Source organism: Nuphar pumila, chromosome 6, assembly GCF_984573655.1.
Source record: "Nuphar pumila chromosome 6, dmNupPumi1.hap1.1, whole genome shotgun sequence".
Classification (NCBI taxonomy): Eukaryota; Viridiplantae; Streptophyta; class Magnoliopsida; order Nymphaeales; family Nymphaeaceae; genus Nuphar; species Nuphar pumila.
Window position 1 is genome coordinate 32,279,879 of NC_143254.1, and position 27,241 is coordinate 32,307,119.

General features: G+C 42.8%; 1 protein-coding gene across 3 annotated transcripts in view; it reads left to right on the forward strand.

Moving 5' to 3' along the window:
* LOC149834559 (receptor-like protein 4) overlaps positions 1 to 26,919 on the forward strand; it is a 65,008-nt gene extending 38,089 nt beyond the window's left edge. For all 3 annotated transcript variants that reach the window (XM_090011483.1, XM_090011484.1, XM_090011485.1), the window contains 6 exons: positions 21,167 to 21,238; positions 21,463 to 21,534; positions 25,691 to 25,762; positions 25,853 to 25,930; positions 26,178 to 26,359; positions 26,575 to 26,919. In XM_090011483.1, the coding sequence (XP_089867609.1) occupies positions 21,167 to 21,238; positions 21,463 to 21,534; positions 25,691 to 25,762; positions 25,853 to 25,930; positions 26,178 to 26,359; positions 26,575 to 26,678 (580 nt within the window). In that variant the 3' untranslated portion in view covers positions 26,679 to 26,919. The remainder of the gene's footprint in view (positions 1 to 21,166; positions 21,239 to 21,462; positions 21,535 to 25,690; positions 25,763 to 25,852; positions 25,931 to 26,177; positions 26,360 to 26,574) is intronic.
* The last annotated feature ends 322 nt before the right edge of the window (positions 26,920 to 27,241 follow it).

Consider the following 27,241-nt stretch of genomic DNA (forward strand, 5'->3'; position numbering starts at 1 on the left):
TTCATTTCCCTTTCCCTGTGTGCAAGTCAAAATAAGTAAAGTGAACATGATAACTTTGTTTCGATATTAAACTGTCCTGAAGGTACGCACATGAGAAACATAGAAATAACTGAGACTGCCTAGGGGTTTATTATGCTATGTATTTTGATACTCCAGATAACTAGTTGAGTCTGCTCCTAAGGGGACGACCAATGACCGAGAGAGAATTTCCTAGAGGCTACTCGTTTAAGGGATGCACCCAACTTCTGCAGAACGCCATAAAATCTATCACCTACGATAATTTTTGGTAGTCCCGTCCCTTAACTCCGATGACTGGGGACACCGAGTTATTTGCCTGATGGGTGATTGTTAATAATCTATCCATCGGAGTTTTTGTACCATCCCATCCTCTCCCTTGACGGAAACAAATAGGCGAATGGGTACGTCAGGTTTTATTTAACTGAAAACTCATTCTACATGCTCTAGTCTTTTAAACCAGCTCGAACATCTTGCCTGTGAAGGTGATTATCACCATTATGTGATTTCAACAATGTGCATTTTGCACGCTTCGATGTTTTCATAAACCTCTCATTCAATTATCGTAGTACTGACATGCCGTGCATGTCTGATAGTACTGCTGCGATGAGAGGGGTATCAGTTTCTCAGCACAAAACCCAACATCATTTAGAAATTTCAGGGTTCCGTTTATCATTATTTATGTGATTTCCTTTTTATCATTTTGTATTTGCATGCTACGAGGTTATCATAAACCTCTCATCTAAACATCGTAGTACTAACATGCCGTGCATGTCTGATAGTACCGCTACGATGAAAGGGGTATCCGTTTTTTATAAAGAAACCCCAACACCAATGTTTCGTGAAAGAAGCGATGTAATCATTTTAGTTTAGTTTGACATGACTTGGTCTTTCCAGCTACTTTTATATCATTGTGCAATTTTCACGATATGAGATCGCCATAAATCTCTAATCCAGTTATCGTAGTATCAACATACTGAGCATGTCTCGCGATATTGCTTACGATAAAAGGGGTATGGGTTTCTCAGAAGAAACCCCGTCCAATCACATTCCTATGCTCCCAACCGGGGATATCCAGGTCATATCAGATATTAAACCAAAGTTAAAACATTTCCTTCTATCATGTCAGTTTGGGAAAAACTTGGTTGCAATTAGGCAACCTTTAAGTGCTTGAATTTGCTTTTCAAAACCCCGCATATTTGAATGCTGGATTCTTGTAAGAAAAGCTTTTTCTTTAAAGTTTTAGCGCCTATGCCCAAATCTGCGTCTTTTGTAAAAGCATAAGCATGCTACAAGGTAGGAAGTAATACAAAATTGCCTATTTTGTGAGGTTGGATATATGTACCAATAATACATATATTACACCATGTAGGCCTGTGCACATTTTAACACGACAACAATATATAAAGCAATGCTCGATGTGCGAAATCACACATTGAGCTAAATAAATGCGTGAGTGCATGAGGTACGAAACCGTACCCCAGCTAAATAAATACGTAAGCTGTGCACGAGGTACGAAACCGTACCCCCGCTAAATAAATATGTAAGCAGTAGCCTGTGCACGTGATAGCGCGGCGGCAAAGTAAATGAAATAAAATAATGCTCAATATGTGAAACCACATATCGAGTTAAATAAATGCGTAAGCAGAAACCTGTGCACATAAAAGCGCAGCGGCAAAGTAAATGACATAAAGCAATGCTCGATATGTGAAACCACATATCGAGTTAAATAAATGCATAAGCAGAAGCCTGTGCACGTAAAAGCGTGGCAGCAAAGTAAATGACATAAAACATGCACAAGCAGAAGTCTGTGTACGTAAAAACGTGGCGGCAAAGTAAATGACATAAAGGAAAAATGATAAAGATCGCAAAACTGCGTCCTTGAGTTAAAAGCGTACATACATATATATACATATATATATATATTTAATTATGTTTATTTAGAAGTTTTAGCATTGTCCTTTTTTTATTCATCGTGCAACTTTCTCCTACCTTGGAGAATATCGGCTTTGCTGACGTTTTTGAGCGTAGGTGATAAGTGGTTTGTGCCTCGGGGCACACTTAAAATTCATTGCATCGATAGGGTGTGCTAAAGGGTTCGTCGTACTGCGTAAAAGAAAAAGAATCACGCTTGTGTCACAGGGGTCGAACCCGACCCTAATTCAAGCCGCCCGGGTGGGCCGAGTCCATAATCGGGGTGGCGAGCTGAGAAAAGGAGGGGACCGAGCTCACTCGGGCGAGTGAGCCGGTTAGGCCCCAACCGAGCCAGGCTCGGTTCAACAAAAAGGAAAGGGTGGGGTGGGCTCGGTTACGAGGCCGAGCCCAACCCCAACCTGAAAACACAAAGGGGCTGGGGTGGGCTCGGCAACCAGGTCAAGCCCGACCCTATCCCGTAAACATAAAGGGGCTGGGGTGGGCTCAACAACATGGCCGAGCCCGACCCCATCCCGTAAACAGAGAGAGAGATAGCAAGGGAGAGGGAGGCACCCCTCCCCTACGAACCTCAGACAACGAGAGAGAGAAGGGGGGTCCCCTGTCAATCGAGACAGGGAACCAGGGAGGGGGCGACGCCCCTTCCCCTTTAACAAAGGTGAAATAGGGAGGGGCGTCACCCCTCCTTTATAAAAAGGAGAACCAGGGGAGGGGGCGATGCCCCTTTCCTGTTAACAAAGGGGGACAGGGAGGGGCGTCGCCCCTCCTCTGTAAAAAGGAGAACTAGGGAGGGGGCGATGCCCCTCCCTAGCGAAACAGGGTACCAAGGGAGAGAGTAGGGAGAAGGGGGGCTGCGCCCCTCCCCTGTCAGCCGAGAACACAAAGAGAGAGAACATGGAGGGGGTGGCGCCCCCTCCTATGCGAATCGAAGAGACGGAGAGAAGAGAAGAGAAGAGACGAGGAGCGGGGAGTTGAGGGAGGGCGTGTAAAACCCATGAAAAAAAAAATTTATCGGACCCGGGTCGGGTCGGGACCCGACTCAGGCCCGCCCTCGTTGGGGTTTTAAAATCTGACACAGGGTGAGGGCAAAACCCTCCCCTGTGCGCCGCACCTCACCCGTGCCGCTCCACCCTTTCGGCAGGATAAGGAAACCCCTTGAGGGTTTCCCCGGATCTCGCCCCTCCCCGAGCTCTTTAAGAGCGTTGTGGGAGGAGGATTGATGCACCGCCCCCCTTCTCGTTCCCTACGAGCGACAGCCTCGCCGGCAACCCCGACCACACCTCCCTCTCGAGCCCTCCCCGTGCCCTGTGCACTACAGCACCGTCGATGCCTCCTCCCCTCTGATCCGATCACCGCCGTCGCTGCCACCATCACCGTCGATTCTCTCCCAGGTGGCGGGTTCCTATCAGAGCTCGCCGCAGCCAACCCGAGCCCTTTCGCCGGCGTCCCAACCTCGGAACCCTCGTCTCTCTCTCGTTGCGATTTTCGGCAACCCCCAATCACGTGCTGGTTCCTTCTCTGGCAGACCACCAGTGACTACCATCCCCTCTCGTTCATCACTATTACCGCTGCCTTCTCGACGACCCTCAGGTAAACCGATCTCTCTCCCTCTCTCGTTCCCTCGCTTTGCTCCCCTCTCTCTAGGATCTATCCGGCGACAGCGTCGCCGATCTCCTTGCACCCCCCGACCCTTGCTCCTTCTCCTTGGGTTGTCACCCTCGGCCCTCCTATTGCGAGCTTGGGGATGAGCTTGGCCTGACAGACCGAGCCTCAATCCTCCTTTTGTGAGCCAAGGAGGGGCTCGACCTGACGAGCAGGGACTATCCCTGCTCATTCCCTTTCCCTTCCTTTTCAGACCAGCCGGTAGGGGCGATGCCTTGTCGTCGTCCTCTTTCCGGTCGGCAGGCAGGGGTGACACCCCTGTCACCTCCTCCTGCCTTTTTGCCTACCCTCGTTTTGCTCAGGCAGGGGCTTTGCCCTTGCCTACTAGTTTTCCAATGGAGGGGGGGGGGTGCCCTAGTGCACATTTCCAGTAGGCAGGGGAAGAGCCCTGCCTCCCCATATTGTCTGCCCTTGCTGATTCGTTGGTCCAGCAAGGGTTTTTCCCCCTCCCGCCTTTACCTTTTTGTTGTCGTGCAGGGGCCTTACCCTTGCCGATGTGCTTTTTCAGCAGGGGTGTAGCCTTGCCTCCGCCGCCTCTTTCCTAGCAGGGGCTATGTATGTGCCTCTGCAGTTCCTGCAAGCCAGAAGCGAGTCCCACCTTTGCCCCTTCTTCTATTCCTCTATTATTTGGCAGTCAGGGACGTAGCCCTGCCCTATTTGGGGGTCTCAACCCCCTTTCTTCTTTTTAAAATGTTAAGCATGATGCTCACTTTTTGCCTTTCGCAGCTCACGCAACAGATCTCGCTCACACCCACAATCCAGACATTGATTGCTTACACTCGGAGTCAGGTGTAACCTCCAAGGTAGGGGAAAGTTGTGTAAAAAGGGCAGTAGATGAACTGAATTAAGTTGAAATAATTAATAGTCATTCTAGAGATGCCTAATCGTACTTTATTTCCTTTATGTACTTCTTTGCTTTGCGTATTTAACTGCCTGCACGCTTATTGGTTGAGATATGGTTTCGTACCTCATGCATTATTTGCATATTTACATATTTACTTGCTTGTTTAGATATTTGATCGATGTACAAATTTGTACCTCGTGCATTTTACTTATACATCTTTCGCTCGAGGTGTGATTTTTGCATATCAAGTATTGCTTAGTACTTTGCTATCACACTATAATGTTCCCATGCTCATAGTTATTGTATACAAGTCGATGCAGCCTTTTATATATCCTGTTTTTGTTAATTTTCGAAGGATGCGAGTTGCGTAATGGTTCCTCCTGAAAGGATTCCTTATACGAATCCAGTTTTTAGATGCACCGTTTTGCAAAAGCGAAAATTGGAAGTCTTGCAGATTGCGAAAGTGCAACTAAGTTTTTCAAGACAATACTTTCGAATAAAATGTTTTATAACTCTAATTTGATATTTTAATATGATTCAGAAACTCTGAAAAGGGTCACAACTTATCAAGGGTGCAACCTTGCAATGCAAGCTCGAAGGTTTTCGGAGTTTCAATATATATCAAGCAAGTCTCTCAAATTGCCGTGTCTTTGGAGAACGGAAGCTAGACCCGCAACGATCTCCTGCATGCAATGTTGTATCGTCACTTCAAAAGAGTGATTCGAGGCAAATCTCGTATCGTGCAACATGCCATTATGTTAATATAAATTAAAAGACTTGATCTTATGAAACAGAGTAATTATTGTATCACTTCTCTTATAAAGGATAAATGTTGGGGTTTCTTTTGAGAAACCGTTTCTCCCTTTTATCGTAGTGGTACCTTTTAATAGGTATGGCCGTACCTTTGGACATGTACGTCACATTGGTGTTACGATGATCGGATGAGAGGTATATGGTAACCTCAAAATGTGTTTTGGCATCTTGTTGCAATCATGTAATGTTGATGATCGCCTAACAGGCAAGAGGCTCGTGAGGGTCTAAAGGACCAGAGCATGACAAATATGAAATTGAATGATTATACTGTGTAAATTAAATCGATTGCCCATGAATATCTTGGAAAACAAATCACCCTACCTTTCCTTACATGGTGTTCATCCAAATTATCATGATTTGCGAGTATTCGGGTGTGTATGTTATGTTCATGTTGACAGTTCAATGCGACATAAGTTTCAGGATAAGGCCTTGAAATGCAAATTCGTGGGGTATGCTGATGATTATAAAGGGTACAGATGCTATGATCCCGTGGGCAAGCGTATCAAAATATCCGAGAATGTTGTATTTGATGAATTGAATTTTGATCACAAGGTTGACACCCTTTCTGAAATTGAAGTTTATCACCCCTGGTTGAACTCTGACCTCTTCTCTAGTGTTAATGATGTTTGTCCTTCAGAATGTAATAAAAGAGATGAGAGAAACATGTCTGATGATGTACAAACGACTCAGGAAAGTGTCATTTCCGATCCACTCTTGCCTCTCGAAAGGTATAAAGGCATTGTTTACTCTCGACGTGAGAAGGGGATTCTTCCTAATTCTAATCAAGAGATGAATTCTTCTTCTACTCCCAGAAGATCCACTCGATCTCGACATCCTATTGATAGATGGGTAAGTTATGAGAATTTCACTATGGATTTTCAACTCTTCTTAACCTCTCTAGGTAAGGAAGAACAACCCACGACTTTCTATCAAGCAGCAAATTCTAAGCGATGGATTGAAGCTATGAATGAAGAAATGGTGGCTCTTCATGAATGTGGCACTTGGGAGATTGTTCCCAGACCACATAATCGAAATGTAGTTGGGTCCAAGTGGGTGTACAAAATAAAGTATAAGCCGGATGGTACTATTGAGCGATATAAGGCTAGACTAGTTGCCAAGGAATTCACCCAGGAGCAAGGACAAGATTACGATGAGACCTTCAGTCCGGTTGTGAAAATGGGTACTATTCGAATCATACTATCATTGGCTTTTGAACATCAGTGGATTATCAGTCAACTGGATGTAAAAAAATGCATTTTTACATGGAACTCTAAAGGAAGAAGTGTACATGGAACAACCCACTGGGTATGCAGAAGGGAACTCCAGAGAATATGTGTGTCGATTAAAGAGAGCTATATATGATTTGAAGCAAGCCTCTCGATCTTGGTTTGACAGTTTTTCTCTTGAAATAGAGAAATATGGTTTTAGTCGTTCGCTTCTTGATCATTCACTTTTCATATTCAAATGTAACGACACAATTACCTTATTATTGATATATGTAGATGACATAATCATTACAGGTAACTCTGCTGAACACATTGAGCAGGTCAAAGAACTCCTGAACCACAGGTTCAAGATGAAAGATCTTGGTAAACTACGATATTTTCTTGGAGTAGAAGTTGACAGTACTATTGAAGGCATGGCACTTACCCAACATAAGTATACCATTGATGTTCTCAGCAAAGCAGGTATGAAAGATTGCAAGCCTCTAAGCACACCCAGTGTACTTCATTAGAAACTCAGTTTCAGATATGGCGATTTGTACGAGGATCCTACAGGATATCGCAGGATAGTGGGGATGCTTCAATATCTCACTTTTACTCGCCCTGATATTGTCTATTCAGTCAACCAGGTATCTCAGTTTATGCATGAACCACATATTTGACATATGGAAGCTGTTAAACGTATTCTTCGATATTTGAAGGGAACTATTGGAGATGGTCTTTTGTACAGAAAGAATATGAATGAACATAACATGCATGAACTTCTTGTTTACACAGATGCAGACTGGGAGCGTAGGTCAGTGTCAGGATACTGTATTTTCGTTGGCCTAAATCTTGTATCTTGGAGCAGTAGAAAACAAAGGGCTATTTCCAGATCAAGCACAGAAGCTGAATACAGATCAATGGCAGCTGCTACAGCTAAAGTAACATGGATTAGACATTTATTGACAGAAGTAGGAGAATCAATATTTAAATGTATGCTCCTATGTGACAATCAAAGTGCCATCAACATGTCATTCAATCCTATCTACCACAGCCGTGCCAAGCATATTGAAATTGATCAACATTTTGTAAGACAGAAAGTCGAAGAGAAGGAAATTGAACCAGAATTTGTTCGGACTACTGATCAAGTTGCTGACTTGTTTACCAAAGGGCTTATCAAGGACCGATTCTGGATGTTGAAAGGCAAGTTGTTCACGGTTCAAAACCATGTACAACTTGAGGGAGGATGAAAAGAAGTGTGTATTCACGATTGGGTTTGGATCTTATCCAAACCCAATTTGTGAATACAATTAGCACTCTAATTAGCACATGTTCATTAAAGGCACTAATGGCATATTGTAATTTACATTTGTTGTATGATGGGTATTTTCGTACCCTAGTAATTGTAACATGTATTTAACGTGAAACCCAATACCACAATTGAGCATATTCATTTGGGGAAAATCCTGCAGCTTTCTCTTCCCTCTCTCCCATTCGGTGGTGTCTGCTCTTGTGTATAAAACAGGGAACCACGATTTCTATGAGGAGCCCCCCCCCCCCTTCTCATTTGTGTATATATAGGGGTGATCCCTGTAACGCTCCAAATTTCAAACTTGCGAACCTTTTCAGAAAAACAGGCAAGAGACTAGAAATATCTCTTTCCTTCAGAGTTGTTTTATGAAATCAGCGGAAGATTTTTCTTTGATAAATCAGAAGGCAAGCTCACAACTTTGGTTACGTTAGCTAAAAGAACCAAAACTCGCAAGATTCAGATATCGCAAGGAAAATTCGATACAAACCCATAGTGTACAGGACGCGAGCTAAGAGCATGAAGATGAAGTCTTGAAGCCATCTTGCAATCGCGCTATCGCCCGTAGAGTACCTAATCATCACCTGTACTCATAGAATGTGTTAGTTTCGCGAAAAACTAGCAGGTGCACAAGAGAGACTACAAGAAACTGAATTAAGTCCATTTAATTCAGTAGGTTACGCAGTTTAAAGCAAAAAATGCAATTAAACAGGTAAGCAATGCAAGCAAGTGAATAGTGCAAACGCGTAAGCAGTGCAAATGCGTAAGTAGTGAAAACAGTAAGCAATTCAAAACAAGTAAGCAGTGCAACTGACAAACGCAACATACGATTCAATTGATCGTAGGGTGTGAACCACCACACAACTAGCTTGTTCTCGTTCCTAGAACAAGATCTCTGCATCTAATCACCATCAGGACATCGTTTGTCACCCACTACTTATAACAAACGCTTTGTCCTGAACAACCTTAATCTATTCTCATCTCTCAAAGTCTTACGCGGCTAACTGTCACCGGTTATGACGCCCTAAGGCATCATACTTCCTCAGAAAAGCCCACCCTTCCGTAGAAGGTCCAAAACATAATCACTAACTCAAATCACTAACGATCTGATTCTCACATCTGAGTCCTGCATGTAATCATGCTAGAACAGAAAGTCGAAACTATGAATTCATAGTTGGCTATCACAAACAATCTCAGAAGATCGTAATAGCTCACTATAACTTTTTATGGTAAGCGAAAACACAAGATCCACGTCGGATCGTTCGGTCCGAGAGATATACGACCGGACAAGGAATTACCGCCCTAGAGGGTAAAACTGATCTTGGACCCTACACTTCCTCACAGGAGTTCTCTGTCTTTGCGGCTACCCGTTCGTGGACAGTGTACATCCTCACAGAGATCTCCCACTCTAGCCGGGTCACTTGATCTGGGAAATGTATAACCTCACAGCGAAACCCTTGGGAGACCGGTCCCTAACAAATGCCATATCCAATGAAAATCATTGCGATACACGCATCAACACAAATAACCGCTCTCAGGGTCGATGGCCACTAATACAAACAACAAGATCAACGCCGGATCACCTGGTCTGGGAAATGTATAACCTCACAAGGAATTCCGCCCTAGATGGTATACCTGGTCTTGGACCATACACTTCCTCACAGGAGCTCATCGCCTTTGCGGCTACCCGTTCGTGGACAATATACATCCTCACAAAGAATCTACCACTCTAGTCGGGTACCTGGTCTTGATCATACACGCCCCCGCAGATAATCCTTTGGAGATCAGGTCCTCGACAGACACCCTACTCGGTGATCACGCATCTATACAATCGACTGCTCCGAACAGCTGACCACTCTTGGGGTCAGTAGCCACTATATGGGCACAAGTATGTATATTAGCATACGCATCGTATCACTTCACATAAAAGCATACAACCCTACGCATCGTATTGTTGCCACAAGGAATATTGCAATCCTCAAATAGGCCCTCAAAGCATGCGTAAACGACACATGAGAACGCACAGATATGGCAATCCAGTTGATTCTATGGGCGAAGAGTAACTAACTCTACCCGTCAGCCAAACAAAACAACTGAATAAGACGCGCACTCATAACAATGTTCGTAAAACATACAATTACCATCAAATGGCTCAGTCCATCAACAAGTAATTAAATTAATCGTAAGGCATAAACCATTACATCACAAGTCATTCATAAGGAATTATACGACAACAGTTATATCACAATATGTAAGCAGCTTATAAGACAAGCGGCCACATCAATCCTAGTTGCCACCAGTTCGTAGAGTATGTGCTGTATGCAATCACATCAATCATAAGGTATGCAAGCCAACAAGTGCTACGCTACAATAAGCATTAAACAGTTCGACCAAGGGATAAAGCAAGTCATATGGTAATATGTAGCAACTGGCATAATGCTATTATTATAAGCATTTAACTAGTAGGAGAAGCTCCTTATTACTCTGCAAAGAACTGCGTAAGCAGTTTAACCAACTAGAGTAATGCCTTGACAGGCGTGCACAACTCAACGAGTAGCATACTGAACTACCGAGCAAGCAAGCGATTCAGTAGTGCAAGCGAATCAATAGTGCAAACGAGTCAGTAGTGCAAGCGAATCTCACGACCCAATGACCAGTGTGAACAGACCTTATGTTTTGATAATTACTGGCCTGCGGGTACACGCAGGCAAAACGTAGAAACAACTGAGACTAGTTCGGGTGTCTGTTATTCTATGTATTTTCAATAACCCGAATAGCTAGTTGAGTCCGCTCCAAAGGGGACGACTTTAGCCGAGAGAGGATTCCCCAGAGGCTGAAAAGCAATGCCACAGATGCATCCAACTTCTGCAGAAGTGTTGAGCTAACTAATGTAGCCCCTTTCCTCTTAACTCCAATGACTGGGGAGGCCAGATCATTGCCCGTGGGGTGGTTGTTAACAACCTGTCCATTGGAGTTTTTCCACCGATCTGTCCTCTCCCTTGACAGACAACCAGAAGCGAATGGGTGCGTTAGGGGTTGCTTAACTAACGACCCATTCTATGCTGTGGTCTTTAAACCACTCGAGCATCTTGCCTGTGAAGGCGAATGTGAGGCCATTTATGTGATTACAATATTTTGCATTTAACGTTGTTCGAGGTCGCACAACCGTCTCATCCGATCATCGCAGTATTAGACGTGTCGTGCACGATTACAAGTACTCTAGGATGAAGGGGGTACAACTCCTCAATAGAAGCCTCAACAGGAGTGTTTCACAAAGATGTAAAGTTTATCAACTTTACTTTATCTTTTGAAACAACAGTACCTTGTGCCAACATTATGCATGTGATCATCTCGAATCACTTCCGCTATCGGGGTATCTACATGTTTCGCATGACTCGATACCGACCTCGATAGACGGGATACAGGTTTCTCAACAGAACACTCGCTAAGAAGTTCGCTCGAACCCCCAATTCGGGATCACCCGAGATATGCCAAAAAGGTTCGCAGAACCAACCCGTCACATCCTTCCAAATGCTTCGATTTGGAGCAGTCTTTGATGCTTTTGCGCAGCTCCCTAAAATCTAAAGTCGACTCTGCAGGACTGCGCACACGAAGAGCCAAGATCCTTGCGAGGTATCCCTCTCCTTAGACGAGAATGTGTCGCTCGCTCCCGACTGAACTCTTTTCGCAAGAGAGAGAGTGGTAAATGCCCCTTGCATCCTCTACGAGGATGCCTTTTTAAGGCATACACAAAAAACAAGAACCTGCACGTCATCTGCAATAGCAAGGCAATACCAACACATGCAAAAGCAAGAGCCTAGGCGCAAAGCGCGACGACAAAGTAAAGGCGGTAAGCAGAAGTGCAACGCAAACCCTCGGCACAACGCGCAACAACAAGTAAAGACTGTAAACAGGAGTGCAACGCCAAACCTTTGCGCGATGCGCAACGGCAAGGTAAAGACCGTAAGCAAGAGTGCAACGCAGAACCTTTGCGCGATGCACAACGACAAAGTAAAGGACAAGGATCGCGAAACCACGTCCTTGAGTTAAATGCGTACTCGTATAAATATATATGATATATATATATATATATGCATATATATTTATTTAATTGTCCTTTTTAATTAATTGAACTCAATTCAATTGTCCAAGTCTTCTGTGCAATCTTTCCCTACCTTTGGGAGTCGCAAGCTTACTGGCATCCGTGGATGGACGCGATGGACGGCTCGGGTCGCGGAGCGCGAGCAGGATCCGTCGCACGAGCTGCAAAAGTAATAATCTTAGCAAGCTAATACCAAAAATAGAAGGTCAGGGGAACTGTCGCCGTCCTGACGTAAAGGAAGCGGGGGCAGGGTCATCGTGCCCTTGCGCACCTGCTATAAGCGCAAGAAGTAGGGGCAGGGGCTGCGAGCCCCTACTGACTTGCTGTCAGTGGACTCAGAGGAGGCAGGGAGGTCACGCCCTTGCCCGAAGAAGACAACGAGAGAGGCTTCGCCCTGCCTGCCAAAAGAGCAAGGAGGCGAGGCCCTTCCCTGCAAGCCACTAAGGGGGAGCCAGGAGGCCGCACCCTGCCTTTCAACAACGAACGGAGGCCCGCCTGATGCCAGGGAAAAACGAGGCGAGGGGCTTGCCTCGGCCTGCCGAAAAACAGCGAAGGCAGGGGCGATGCCCCTGCCTAACGAGAAAAGAGGCACAGGGAGGGCTCAGCCCCCTCCCCTGCCGCAACAAGGAGCAGGGAGGGGCTCGACCCCCTCCCCTGTCAAAACAAAGAGCAGGGAGGGGGCTCAGCCCCTCCCCTGTCAAAACAAAGAGCAGGGAGGGGGCTCAACCCCTCCTTTGCCAAAACAAAGAGCAGGGAGGGGGCTCAACCCCTCCCCTGCCATAAGGGGATGCAGGGAGGTTCGACCCCTCCCCTGCCGTAACAGATGCAGGGAGGGGTCGTGCCCCTCCCCTGCCGAACAGAGGGAATAGAGAGGAGGGGGCGAGCCCCTCCTCTGCTGTAACAGGAGGCAGGGAGGAGGGCTCGGCCCCTCCCCTGCCTTGACAGAAGGCACAGAGAGGGGGGGGGGGGGGGGGCGAGCCCCTCCTCTGCCGTAACAAGAGGCAAGGAGGAGGGCTCGACCCCTCCTATGCCTTGACAGAGGGCACAGAGAGGAGGGGGGGCGAGCCCCTCCTCTGCCGTAACAAGAGGCAAGGAGGAGGGCTCGGCCCCTCCCCTGCCTTGACAAAGGGCACAAAGAGGAGGGGAAGCGAGCCCCTCCTCTGCCCCATCTGCCGCAACAGGAGCAGGGAGGTGGTTCGACCCTCCCCTCCCTGCGTAACGGAGAAACGAGGGAGAGAGAGAGAGAGAGAGAGAGAGAGAGAGAGAGAGAGAGAGAGAGAGAGAGACGAACGAAAGAGGGGGAGGCGCGTACCTGATGGTCGCCGGCGGCGGCAACGTCGGCGTCGGAGGGAGGAGGGAAGAGAGAACGAGAGATTGTGAGGGAGAGAGAGAGTCGGGAGAGAGACAGCGAGGGGGGGGTTTCGTATTTGAAACCCCCCTGCCTTGTTTTCTAAAGAAGGCTCGAGGGAGGCGGTGAGGCTGTGCCCGACCGCCTCTCCCTTTTGGATCCGGGTCGGGTCCAAATCTGGATCCGACCTGGGTCGAACAAATTTTTTTTTTCGTTTATTACAATCCCCCTCTAGCCTTCTTATGCTTTTGTAAAGCCCTTCTTGGGATCCGATATATTGAAGTTGATATTTTTTATGCTCTTGTGCATTTGTATCCGTGCCTTTGTGCACTTGTGAGAGTTCTCTTTTGTGCACATTTCGTGTTTCTAGCATTGTGTCTATACACAATATCTCTTTTTATAGAGATTTTCACACTATGTAGGAGAGAAGATCTAACTTGCTCAAATTTGGGACGAAGTCCATACCAAAATTGAAAAAATCTCTCTTCTTTCATTTGTTTTCACCTAAGTTCCATATCTTCCATGGCAACCCACTTAGGCTCCAATAGTGCAAGTTCATCCCATAGGGGGTTTAAAGCACTATAAAAGTCTTGGACACTTAAGTCTCCTTGCTTGATAGTTCTAATCTTGTCTTGCAAAAAATATGCCCTTGCAAGATCTTTTTTGGTATACATACCCTTCATGAAGAACCAAGCCTCATTCGCTTTTCTAAATTTAACAATGTTAGCATATACCTTAAGCTCCACATTGTTCATAAACCATGTAAATTTTTTTGCATGGTTACTTTTTCAATCTCTACTTGCTTATGATGATCTTCAATGGCTTAGACACGAGCATCTCCCTCTAAAGCCTTCTCTTGACCTCCTTCCAATTTTGTGAACTTGAGTTGAGACTCGGTGATAATGTCCATCATATATCCCCAAAACTTCTTTCCTTTGAGGTTATTTTTCATGATGAAGGCTCATGTCATGTAGTTTTTTCCATGGAGTTTGAAGGTAAGATCAATTTTGGTCTCCACATGGTCCATTTTGAGTGAGAAAGAAAGGAAGAGGAAGAGAGTGAAAATTGGAGTAGCATACGATCCCTTTGAATACTTAGTCACAAACACAATCATTTGATGGCAGCACTGGCCCTGATACCAACAACAACAACAACAACAACAACTATGCCTTCATCCCAAAACAATTGGGGTCAGCGATATGAACCAAAAAAGAAATTCATTTTGGGTCTTCCACATGAATCCTTTTCCTCCAATCATTTCTATCCAACGCCATGTCCTCGGTGAGGTTCAAAGCATTCATATCCTTTCCTATCATCTCCATCCAAGTCTTCCTAGGCCTACCCCGACCTCTTTTAACTAATATATTTTCCCATTTCTCCAACCTTCTAACTGGAGCATCATTAGGCCTTCGCCGAATATGTCCAAACCACCGTAAACGATTCTCTCGCATCTTATTTTCAATGGGTGCAACACCTACCTTCTTACGTATCTCTTCGTTCCGAATCTTATCTTTTATTGTATTTCCACACATCCATCTAAGCATCCGCATCTCAGCTACACTCATTTTTTGAATATGATGTCTCTTGGCAGCCCAACATTCCGTACCATATAGTAAAGCGGGTCTAATAGTCGTCCTATAAAACTTTCCCTTCAACCGCAATGGCATTCTACGATCGCACAGCACTCCAGTAGCACTTTTCCATTTCATCCACCCAACCTTTATCCTATGATTTACATCTCCATCAATTTCTCCATACTTTTGAATGATGGATCCCAAATATTTGAAATAATCATTCACCGGTATATCTTGCTCACCAAGCTTCACTACACTCCCATCACTACTTCGTTGCTTACTAAACCGACATTCCATATATTCAGTCTTACTCTTACTCAACTTAAAACCTCTAGCTTCCAATGTCTGTCTCCATAATTCTAACTTAGCATTAACCCCAGCTCTAGACTCATCAATCAAAACAATATCATCAGCAAACAACATACACCACGGTACATTTTCTTGAATTGATCTCGTAAGCTCATCCATCACTATCGCAAATAGGAAAGGGCTTAAAGCAGATCCTTGATGTAACCCAACCGTTATCGGGAAATTGGTTGTCACCCCTCCACAAGTGCGGACATTGGTTACTACTCCTTCATACATATCTTTAATTATACTAATGTACTTGAGAGAAACACCTTTCTTCATCATTGTCCACCAGAGAACGTCCCTAGGTACTCTATCGTATGCCTTCTCTAAATCAATAAAAACCATATGCAAATCTTTGTTCCTCTCTCTATATCTTTCAATAAGTTGTCTAAGAAGATGTATAGCTTCCATAGTTGATCTTCCAGGCATAAAACCAAATTGATTCTCCGATATCATGACAACCTTCCTCAACCTAGACTCAATCACCCTCTCCCAAAGTTTCATAGTATGACTCATGAGTTTTATACCACGATAGTTTGTGCAATCTTGTATATCACCCTTATTCTTATATAAAGGCACCAAAGTACTCTTCCTCCACTCATTAGGCATCTTATTTGTTCGCCAAATCAAGTTAAAAAGATTTGTCAACCATTCTAAACCTTTCTCTCCCAAGCATTTCCAAGCCTCGATAGGTATACCATCTGGGCCAACTGCCCTTCTTTATTTCATTTTCTTCAAAGCCTCTGCAATTTCTTTCTTTTGAATCTTGCGCATGAAGTCACGATTTATCTCATGAAAAGGAATGGAGAAGTCTCCAAGATCTTGAGCATGACTATCATTAAATAGCTTATCAAAATAATCTTTCCATCTCTCCTTAATCTTGAGCACTGGCCCTGATACCATGTAAGAAAATATGCAGAAATACAAACAAGAGTCACTATGGGCTTACAAGATTACAAACACAAAAGTGCATAAGCACAAGCCCACTAAGGGACAATACACAAGCCAATATTGGCAATAACAAGAACACAAATTATAGGATTTATTGAACAAATGCTTAACACAAGCATTAACTAATACAAGCGGGGTTCTGTAATGAAATATGCGAAAATACAAAATGAGTGCCTCTAAGGGCTTACAAGATCGTAAACACAAATTGCACATGCACACTCATAAGTCCAACTAAGGGACAATACAAGAACACAAAGGCACAACACAAGCACTAGGTGCATTCAAGACATTAAAGAACTAAAGAGAAAAGCACAAAATATAAAAAATATTGATATTATTGAGCATGAACACTTAAGAGAAGCATTGAGATTGAGAAATAAAAGGAGATAAAAGTCTTTTTTTATACACATACAAGAAAGGGAGACCTCAATAGAGTTGTTGAACTGTTCCAACAACTCTATTGACTAATCAACTCTATGTTGACTAGTAAAAAAAAGAACCCAACATCTCTATTTGGTATTTGACCAAATAGTCCCTATAAAAACAAAAAAGGACAAAAAAAAGTAAAGTAAAAGTACTAATGTGCCCCTAATAGGCACAACCTATTACTAGACAATATTTATGTTTTTCTTTGCAAATATCATTCTCTTCTTCATGATATGATTCATCAAAGATATTCTTTTCTCAATCTATCGTATCTTTAGGAACTTGCAGAGAGAACAAAACAAAAGAAAATATCCTAACTTAATAGTTATAAAGTTTTTATAACAAATATATTTTTGAACAAGAGAAACATTAGATAATGATTAAGAAAGATAAGAGGAGCACACCTAAAGGATAAATTTTTATGAAATCAAATCATAAACCCAAAATCAACAATTTTTTTTCAAGAAAAACATAAATATTGTTCATAAAAGAATTTGAAATTTGATTACTAAAGTACATATAAATCATCAAGAAGAGATAAACAATTATGCATAAATAATATCCCAAGGATTTTTAAAAAATTATTTCAAATGAAATAACAAATCATCACTGATAACATGCGTATGAAATATAACAATTCAAAAGCGCCTTCAAGAAAAGAGGGGATAATTAAATTCATGTATACAACAATGTGAACAAGATAATTATTAATATGAAATACACATATATATCCAACATGCATTTAAAGCATATTTAATGCACATGAAATGACAATAAAAAATAGCTATTTTTATCAATAAAATGCATGAATTTAATATAAAAAACTAAGTAGCTTTCAATTACAAACCAAAGTGTTCACCAATATCAAGTGTACAACACACAAGTGTTCTACACTCTTGAGATATCAAGTGCATATGAGACCGATAGCATCAAGTCATTCAGATCATGTCTCAGTCACCAATCCAACTCCTCATACTCTTGAGATCAGAAAATCAAACCGCATACGACATCCTATTGACAGGTGGGTCAGCTATAACAACTTTTCCTTGGATCTTCAACTCTTTTTAACTGCCCTCAATAAGGAAGATGAGCCCATTATGTACTATCAGGCAGTCACTTCTACCAAATGGGTAGAAGCCATGAATGATGAAATGCAAGCCTTGCATGAATGTGGAACCTGAGAAGTTGTTTCCCGACCACCTGACAAAAATGTTGTCGGATGTAATGGGTCTATAAAATAAAGTACAAGCCAGATGGAACCATTGAACGATATAAGGCAAGGCTTGTGGCAAAATGATTCACTCAAGAAGCAGGGCAAGACTATGATGAGACCTTTAGTCCGGTTGTAAGAATGAGAATAATTCGAATTATTATTTCTCTAGCTGTTGAACATAGATGGAAGTTGAGTCAGTTTGATGTGAAAAATGCATTCTTGCATGGAAATTTGAAGGAGGAAGTATACATGGAGCAACCTCCTGGATATCAAGAACAAAACTGTAAAACCCATGTGCAGGTTAAACAAAGCTATCTATGGTTTGAAGCAAGCATCTCGCTCCTGGTTTGATAGCTTCTCGCTAGAGATTCAGAAACATGGATTTTCACGTTCCATGCTGGACCACTCATTATTTATTTTTAAAAATCAGACTGTGACCACTCTATTATTCATTTATGTCGATGATATTATCATCACAGAAAACTCTGCAACCCATATTCAAGAAGTCAAAGACTTACTAGGTCAGAGGTTCAAAAGATCTTGGAGTTCTACGTTATTTTCTTGGTGTAGAAGTTGATAACCAGGCTCATGGCTTGACACTCACTCAGGATAAGTACACCGTAGACGTTCTCAGCAAGGTAGGCATGAAAGACTGCAAACCTCTAAGAACTCCGAGTGTGCTTCTTAGCGCTGATGATGGAGATTTGTGTGATGACCCCACCAGGTATCGAAGCATAATAGGAATGTTACAGTACCTCACATTCACTAGACCTGACATCGTTTATTCAGTCAATCAAGTATCTCAATTTATGCATGCGCCACGTACTGGACATATGGAAGCCGTCAAGAGAATCCTTAGATATCTGAAAGGGACTATTGGGATGGATTGATATATTCACCACAGTCATATGGCAAAGATGAGCACGAGCTTACTGTATATTGTGATGCTGACTGGGCAGGAGATCCTGATGAACGAAGATCTACATCAGGATATTGTGCCTTCATTGGAAGAAATTTAGTCTCTTGGAGCAGTAAAAAACAAAAGGCTATCGCTAGATCAATCACTGAGGCTGAATATAGATCCATGGCTGCTGCTACTGCCGAAGTCACATGGATCAGGCATCTACTAACTGAAGTAGGAGAAAAGATCTCCCACACTACCTTGCTATGTGACAACCAAAGTGCTATCAACATGTCATTCAATCTCGTACATCACAGTCGTGCTAAGCACATTGAGATTGACCAACACTTTGTGAAACAGAAGGTTGAAGAAAAAGAGATTGAGCCTGAATTCATCAGTACTGAAAGGCAAGTTGCATACATATTTACCAAAGGGTTAACCAAGGATCATTTTTGGATGCTTAAAGGCAAGTTATTCATGGTCCAAAACCATGATCAACTTGAGGGGGGGTGAAAAAGGTGAAAAGGATCCGAGACCCGGGACCCGGGACCCGACCCGAGTCGGCCCGATCCATGTAATGTAAAGATCGTGTACAGAGTATACGTTTACTCTTAATCGGGTCTGGATACACCAGACCCAGATCCATATCTATGTAAAATAAAGTTATAAATGTATTCCTTTAGGTCACGATTTCATACAGAAATCGTGACAGACGCAGTTCTTGCATTTCGTCTCTCCCTCTCTCTCTCTCTCTTTCTCAATGCAGGTACGGGTGGTGGATTTCTAACATCTATTTGGTATTTGGTCAAATAATCCCTATAAAAACAAAAAAGGTAAAAAAAAAGAAGAATAAAAAGTACTAATGTGCCCCTAATGGGCACAACCACAACCTATTACAAGATCTGAAATGACCAAAATATCCCTAATGGGTACCTATTACATCATTATAAATAAACTATATATATACAACTTAACAGGTTCAACCCTTATTTGTACACAAATAACCATAAAAAGGGAAGGCCATTGGGAGCTCCCATAAAGTCGTTGGGAGCTCCCAACGGTCATAAATACGACCATTGGGGAGTCCCAATGACTCTTTGGTCCTAATGATCAAAGAGCCCTTGGTCTTTGGGAAAAGGACCAATAATAAAACAATAAATAAAAAGTAAAAAAAAACTGTCCCTAGAGGACATATTCTATTTACAAGAAGAAAAGACCAAAATACCCCTGAATAACAGAAGATATAAAAGACTTAAAATATACTATATATATATTAACAAACCCATGGTCAAGGTTGTTAAAAGGTATCTTCAATGAGCAATCAACCATGGAATTGGATACATATAAATGGAATGGGGGATCGATCTTATGGAAGGTTTGGCTCTCAATCCCAAAGGATATCTCCTCATTTGTTTGGACCAGAGTTACCAGTCGAGGAAGTGGGAGCGGGAAGCGATACGGGAAGCGGGAAGCGAGGCACTTTCAAAAATTTAGGAAGCGGGGAAGCGTGGGACTACTTAGAAGAAAATTCCGAACCGTCTCGGAAGCGACCTAGGAAGCGAACCGGAAGTGAGGGGGAAGCGAAAAAATGGAAAACATGGGGAAGCGTGGGGGAAGCGCGCTTCCCAAAAAAGGGAGACGCATCCCCTCACACTTTGGAAGCTCGACGTTTCACGCTTCCCCTTTTACCTAGGCGCTTTCGGTAACTCTGGTTTGGACATCAAATTGTCCATCTTAAGAATTCAGAATGGAATACACTCACCAAGAAAAGTTAGACTCGTAGTACTTTTCTGCACCCGAGCATGTGGATTGCCAAAAGCATATAAGCCATCCTTATCACCACTATGTCCCCAATTCTTTCCCCACTTCAGGTCCTGAAACTCATAAAATGAATGGAAATTAAAAACAAATTTAAGGATCAGGTAACACAACCTACAACATGAAAAGCAATGTTGAAATGCCCTGATTGTCAACCACAGGTGTAGTCTTGAGTGGGTCATTCTAGCTAGTGGACCCTTCCATGTAAGCCATTTGTCCAAGCAAAGGCTCATGATTGCCGTTGCTAGAGAAGCTGAATCTTAAGTTATATCCAGCCTTGGCGTGGAAGCCTTCTCTTTGCCTGGTGTGTATAAATGGGAGTTACTGTCCAGGGTCATTTGTGGACATCAAATGCCTTGGTGGTTTCATGCATTGATTGTCACAACAATAGGCATTTTATTATTTTGCAAGGCTAAATTACAGTTATTAGCTATACTTTGAGATGCACAATGACTATTATGATTATACTATCTAAATTCTTCTTCATAATTAATAACCATTTCAATCCTTTTTCTAGAATTATTTAACAAGCTGTCGGTCTATGAAGTCATGAAGTATCCTTATTTGCTAAGCATTTTAAATATGTTGTAACCAAAGAGTGCCCATATTTTTGAATGTTTCTTCAATGATTTCATTATATTCTCTTTGGAGTTATTTTTGTTGAGCATGTAGTTACGTGTTATTTTTGTTTTGTACGTGCAGAGGCCTTGACAACCAAGGTTTGAGGGGCTACTTGCCAGATGTCTTTTCCATGCTTAAACATCTGCAGACTATGTATGTTTGGTTTCTATATCAGACTTTCATCCCTCTCTCTCTCTCCTCCTTCCTCCCTTTCATCAACATCATTCCATCTATTCAGCCATTCATTATATACTGTATTTATGTTAAACAACTTTTAGAATTGGCTTCTTACATCTGAGCATTTGTATCTTCCACAATCCATTGAATTGTTATCTTTCTGCTGTAATTGTAAATTATTGTTTTTCTTTTTTGTCCAGAAACTTGAGTGGAAATAGTATTCATGGTGGTATTCCCCCCTCACTTGGGACAATTACTAGTTTGGTAACCTTGTAAGTGATTTTTTCCCTTGTACAGAATTAGTTCTGCAAGCTGAATGTATTCTATGAGCATCCATGTTTTTCAGCATTAAATTCATGTTCCTGTAGTCAAGGTGCTACGCCAAAAAACTAGGACAAGTATGCTCATTTTGTCATGATTTCCGATTGTAGCATGTAAATGTCCATTGCATCTAAAAGTTAGTGAAAATTTCGAACTTAGCTGTATATATTAGCATACAAGATAGTCTGGATGCTCAACCTAGGGCACAAACTAATTTTTTATCATAGTTTTTCTGATATCCCGGTATTAAGTCAATTGCCCAAAGGGGTTTGGCCTAGTGGGATGGGGCCTAGACCTCTAGGCAGGCGGTCTAGGTTCAAATCCCATGGGCATCACCCCTTGCGCAAGCCAAACCGTGGTGACTTCCTGGGGGCAAGGGGTATGCCCACGGAGTTTTACACTGCCAGGACAGTGATCGTAAGTACAGCAGGTTGAGCCAATACGGCTAGGTCTCTGATCCTAGGGGTGGTTTCTCCATGTACATATAAAAAAAAAGTTATTAAGTCAATTGTATGTATGGCAATGTTGTTCTCTTATCAAATAAAAACAAAAAGCAGACATGCCTTAGATGATCTGAATTAATATGAAAGGATCCTTTTTTATAGTGAAAGCTTTTATGGAAAAACATTCAATAAGAAGCTCTTTGTGTTTTGAGAGGAGATTCAACAAGAAGCTCTGAGTGGGGCTTATATGGAGAGGGGTGCAGTAGTTTTTGGAACCTTGTCACACCTCTCTATTGGCACAATGGGGAAAGTGGTGATGGAGTGGGGATGATCAAAGAAAAAAGAAAGTCATATGTGCTATCTCAGTTTCATAGTTAGAGTTGGAATATGTGCTATCTCAGTTTTAGAATTTCCATTGCTCTTAAAACAAGGAAAACACGTCTTATCATATGAAAGGATCCTTTTTTATAGTGAAAGCTTTTATGGAAAAACATTCAATAAGAAGCTCTTTGTAAAACCCACTTAAAAAAAATGGACCTGGGTTGGGTCTGGACCCGACCCGGGCCCGTTCTCGTTAGGGTTTTTAAAACCCGACGCATCTCCCCTGTGCGCCGCACCCCACCCACGCCGCTCCACTCCCTCGACAAGATAAGGGAAACCCCTTTAGGGTTTCCCCGAAGATCGCCCTCCCCCGAGCTCTTTAATAGCATGGCAGGAAGGGAGGGGGGGGGGGGCGCACCTCCCTTCTCTCCTCCTCCTCCTCGCTCCCTCTTCCCTTGTCAACCTGCCGAAGCCTGACGCTGGTGGCTTCCCCCGTGCCGCTCCGCTCCTCTCCTTGCGAGGTCCCCTTCGACAAGCTATTGCCGGCGACCGTGCCATCCCCCTCAAGTAACATGATCCCTCTCCCATTGCTGTCGTCTCTTCCCCCATCCCTTTTCCCGTTAGGTGGTGGTGGACCAGAGCCACCATCGTGGGTGGCCATGGGTCTATCAAGAGGGTGGTGCCGAGCACCCCTCCTCGCTGCCTCCCTTTCTCCCCTTCTGTTTCCTTCCTATCGTCGGCTGGGGGCAGAGCTCTCTGTGTCGGCTCATTTTTCCGGCAGGGGGTTCTGCTTCCTGTGGTCTTCCGGCAGGGGGCTCTGCTCCCCTGCCCCCATCCTGTTTTTGGCAGGGGGCTTCGCCCCCTGCCTTGTGTTTCCCGACAGGGGGCGAGGTCCCTCTGCCTTTGTTTTGTCTTCGATAAGGGGCTTCGCCCCCCTGCCTTCTTATGTTTCTCGGCAGAGGGCGAGGTCTCCCTGCCTTCGTTTTGTTTTTTGCCAGGAGGCTTCACCCCCCTGCTTTCTTTTGTTTCCCAGCAGGGGGCGAGGCCCCCTTGCCTTCATTTGTTTTCCAGGCAGAGGGCAGAGCCCCCCCTGCTCTCCTGTTGCTTCTCGGTAGTGGGTTTTGCCCCCTGCCTCCTGCGTTTTGCCGCCAGGGGGCGAAGCTCCCCTTGCCTCCTTTGGTTCCCAGCAAGGGGCGAAGCCTCCCTGTCTTCTTCCTGTTTTCGAGCAGGGGGCGAAGCCCCGTGCATCTTGTTTGTTTTTCGGCAGGGGGCTTCGCCCCCCTGCCTTGATCTTTCTGCCAGCAGGTGCTTCGCCCCTGCCTGTCTTGTTTCCAGCAAGGGGTGTCACCCCCTATCTGGTTGTTGCATGTTTGGCAGGGAGTTTTCACTCCCTCCCCTGCCTTCTCTGTCCGGGCAGGTAGGGAGCCCCTGCTGTAACGCCCCAAAATCGTGGACTTGAAACCTTTTATGAGAAAGGTTGAAAGCTTTGAAATCAATCATTTATCAGAGTTTGAAACAGAAGTTCAACGGAAGATCAAGTTTAAAACATCAAATCCCTAGACTTTGGGCGCATTACAACACAAATGCAGGACTTCCTCTTACAAATTGATTTGCAGTTCAAATATATATATTTTATTGAAATGAAATGAAAAGAAGAACTAAGTTTTTTGTAATTCAGTTTTAGAAATCTAGAGTTTAAATCAGAAAAGATGCTTTCCAAGAAACTTTATACCACATCTATCAAAAGTGTCCCCAAGAGCGCAACGTCAGGAAAGGGCCTTGCCTTGAACGCATCACGTCATCGTACCATCGCAAGCTGTCTCAACCTGATCACCACCTGCCCATGGAATGGGTCACTTCAGGTAGAACTCTGCCTACCCAATTTAACTTTTAAATTGATTTTAAAGTTTTAAATTGGCCAAATTTGGATTTCAGATCTATATTCGGATCAAAGATCCAAATCTATATCCAAAATTCATATAGATCATACCTGGACTACATCCTAGTTAATACGGGTCCTAGACTGGGTCCAGATCCATATCAACTTGGATCAAACAAAGTAGATTCAGTCTGATCCAATCCAGAAAAAGGAAAAAACAAAGGCGGGTCATTTTTGAAAAATGCAATTTTCGGGCCAACCGTAATCCGATTTCAGAAAAATAAGGCACCAATGTTCTCAGAATTATGAGACGCATTTAATGGTATACTTACCTGGTTTTTGCCTCTGAATTTTGCTTGAATTTAACCTTAATTTTGCTTGAATTTCGCTCAAATTTAAAAGTTAAAAACAATTTTTTTTTCAAATATTAATTGTCTCATTTTGGTCTTGTCAGTGGGCCCTGGGCCACGCCCAGACCCAGCTGATGTCACCTATATTTAAGGATATTTTTCACGTTTTCTATCAATTTCATTAAATACTTGGTTAAAAATTCAAAAAAATTCGGAATTAAAGATCATGGAAAAACACATGATATTACAGGGCACAATGTTTATATTTGTAGCTGTTGGGAGCATCCCAATGACTATATGGAGGTCCCATATGCCTATTTAAAGGGGTTCAAGCCCCCTCTTGTGTTATGTTTTCTCAAGCATATATTTTGGTGAATAAATATTTACTTTTTTTATTTTGTGTTCTTTTGTGATTGCCATAGTGGCTATTGTTTGCACTCTTGTGCTTTTGCAGTTGCCTTGTACTGGGCTTTTGTATTGTCCCATTGGTAGACTTGTGCTTGTGCACATTTCTTTGTACTCTTGTATGCCTTTAGAGGCTTCTCTTGTACTCTTGTATGCCTTTAGAGGCTTCCCTCTTGGCCCTTGTGCTTTGCCTATAAATGGGACCACTTGTCCCCTTCTCTTGTAAGCTTTTCTCAAGCTCTTTTCTAAGTGAATAACATTATATATTTTCTCTTGTGCACTTTGAGTGATATTTGTGAGTGTGCCCATTAGTGGCTTGTGTTTAGCCCTTTGTGGCTTGTGGTTGTGCTTGCCTTAAGGCTTCATTACAGCACTATCACAACTGAGGGGTCTCAGATTTGAATCCTGCAGTGGTTGTCCCACCCAGCTTACCTATCAAAAAGATCAAGTCCAGTTCCAAACTACAGATTTCCAACTCTGATTGACTTTTATACGTTTTAACCTCAATATACATACTGTACAAATGATTTGACAATCCCAGCTTTTCAAATAATTCAAATTTGTGTAATTCTGGAGCTTCCCTTTTCTGCTGAAATGACTGAATGTCTCTTGCTGCATCTGTAGTCTTTAGTATTTTTATCTTTTCAGTAATGCATCAATGAAACTGTGGTCATCGAAATGTTTTCTGTGTAAATGTGGATATGAACAGAGACCTATCATATAACATGCTTAATGGCACGATTCCAGAAAGCCTTGGACAATTAACTTCATTACAAACACTGTGAGTATTGATCAGTGTTTTCCAGATATTTTTTTCATTTTGTGTCACAGAGTGAAATTGTATTTTTGTGGTGGGCACCTTAATTTGTAGGAATCTTAATGGCAACTTATTATCTGGAAAAGTCCCATCAGCACTTGGCGGGAGGCCTCTCCACAGAGCTAGCTTCAAGTAAGTTATTTACATCTAATGCTTCAGAAGAATTTTCTTTTAATGTGTTCATGCTTCTGTCATATGTTAGTTCTTCTTTACTACAATCAAATTTATTCTCTGCCCCTCTACAAGGCATTGCATCAATGTCCAATTCATCCCTTTCATCCTTTTCGGATCCAGCTACTTGTCACGTTCTGTATAGATCCTTTCCTGTCATCATTTCAACATTAAGTCAGGGTTTTTAAGAAACTGTGCCCATGTGCAGTTTTACGGGAAATGCAGGCCTCTGTGGTATACCTGGACTGCCTGCATGTGGGCCTCATCTTTCTACCTCTGCGAAAATAGGCATCGTGATCGGGGCTGTATTTGCATTTCTTCTCATCCTTCTCTGTTCCCTGTTTATGTGGAAGAGACGGCAAAACATTCTTAGAGCAAAAAAGCTTGCAGGTAAACCAAATTCTTGCATTCTTGATACATGCATTGGATTTATTTTTCCTTCATTTTTTTCACAAAATAATGTTAAATAGGATTTTTAAGTTTCTGATATTAAAGAAAGAACAGCCTCATAGAAAACATATGAAGTGGGATTTTGAGGAAGTTCATCTTTTTCTTGTGCATGGAACCTTTTGGAAAATAAGTCTCACGTATGACAACTTTTACAGCAAAGGAAGCTCCATATGCAAAAGCCAGAACTCACTATGTCCGTGATGTGCAAATGACAAGGGATGCTGTTCATGCAGATAGTGGATCTCAATTGCTTTCTTAGATAAGCCAGTTGTGAGTGCTCTGAGACAAATTTGATTTATTTGTTCCATTGAGAAGGTGGCTTCCCTTTATATCACTGAAAGTGGTCCTGTTCAATGCTAAATTGCATAGGAATGTAAAATGTAACAAACAAATCTATGGTTCATTCTTGTATATAGCATTTTTTAACAAAAAATGTACATTTTTTCAACAGGTCTACACCTAGTTGATTGACAATGAAAAGTTTCTTCTTGTATGAGTCATAATAATTCTTCTGGCAAAAGTCGATAAGTTGCAATAGGAAACTTTTTCAAACATAGCCTACTCTCTAAATCTTTTTCTACCATGGATAGATATAGTTAATTCAGTCATTATGGTTGACTTTATTATGGATTTCTAACCACATTTTCTATATTCAATAATTGTGTTTCTAACAGCCTTATTTGTGTGTGTGTGTGTGTGTGTGTGAGAGAGAGAGAGAGAGAGAGAGAGAGAGAGAGAGAGAGAGAGAGAGAGATTTAATTCATTTTATTATATTAATACATACCTGCATTGTATGCCTTTGCTAACAGACCTTAATGCTTA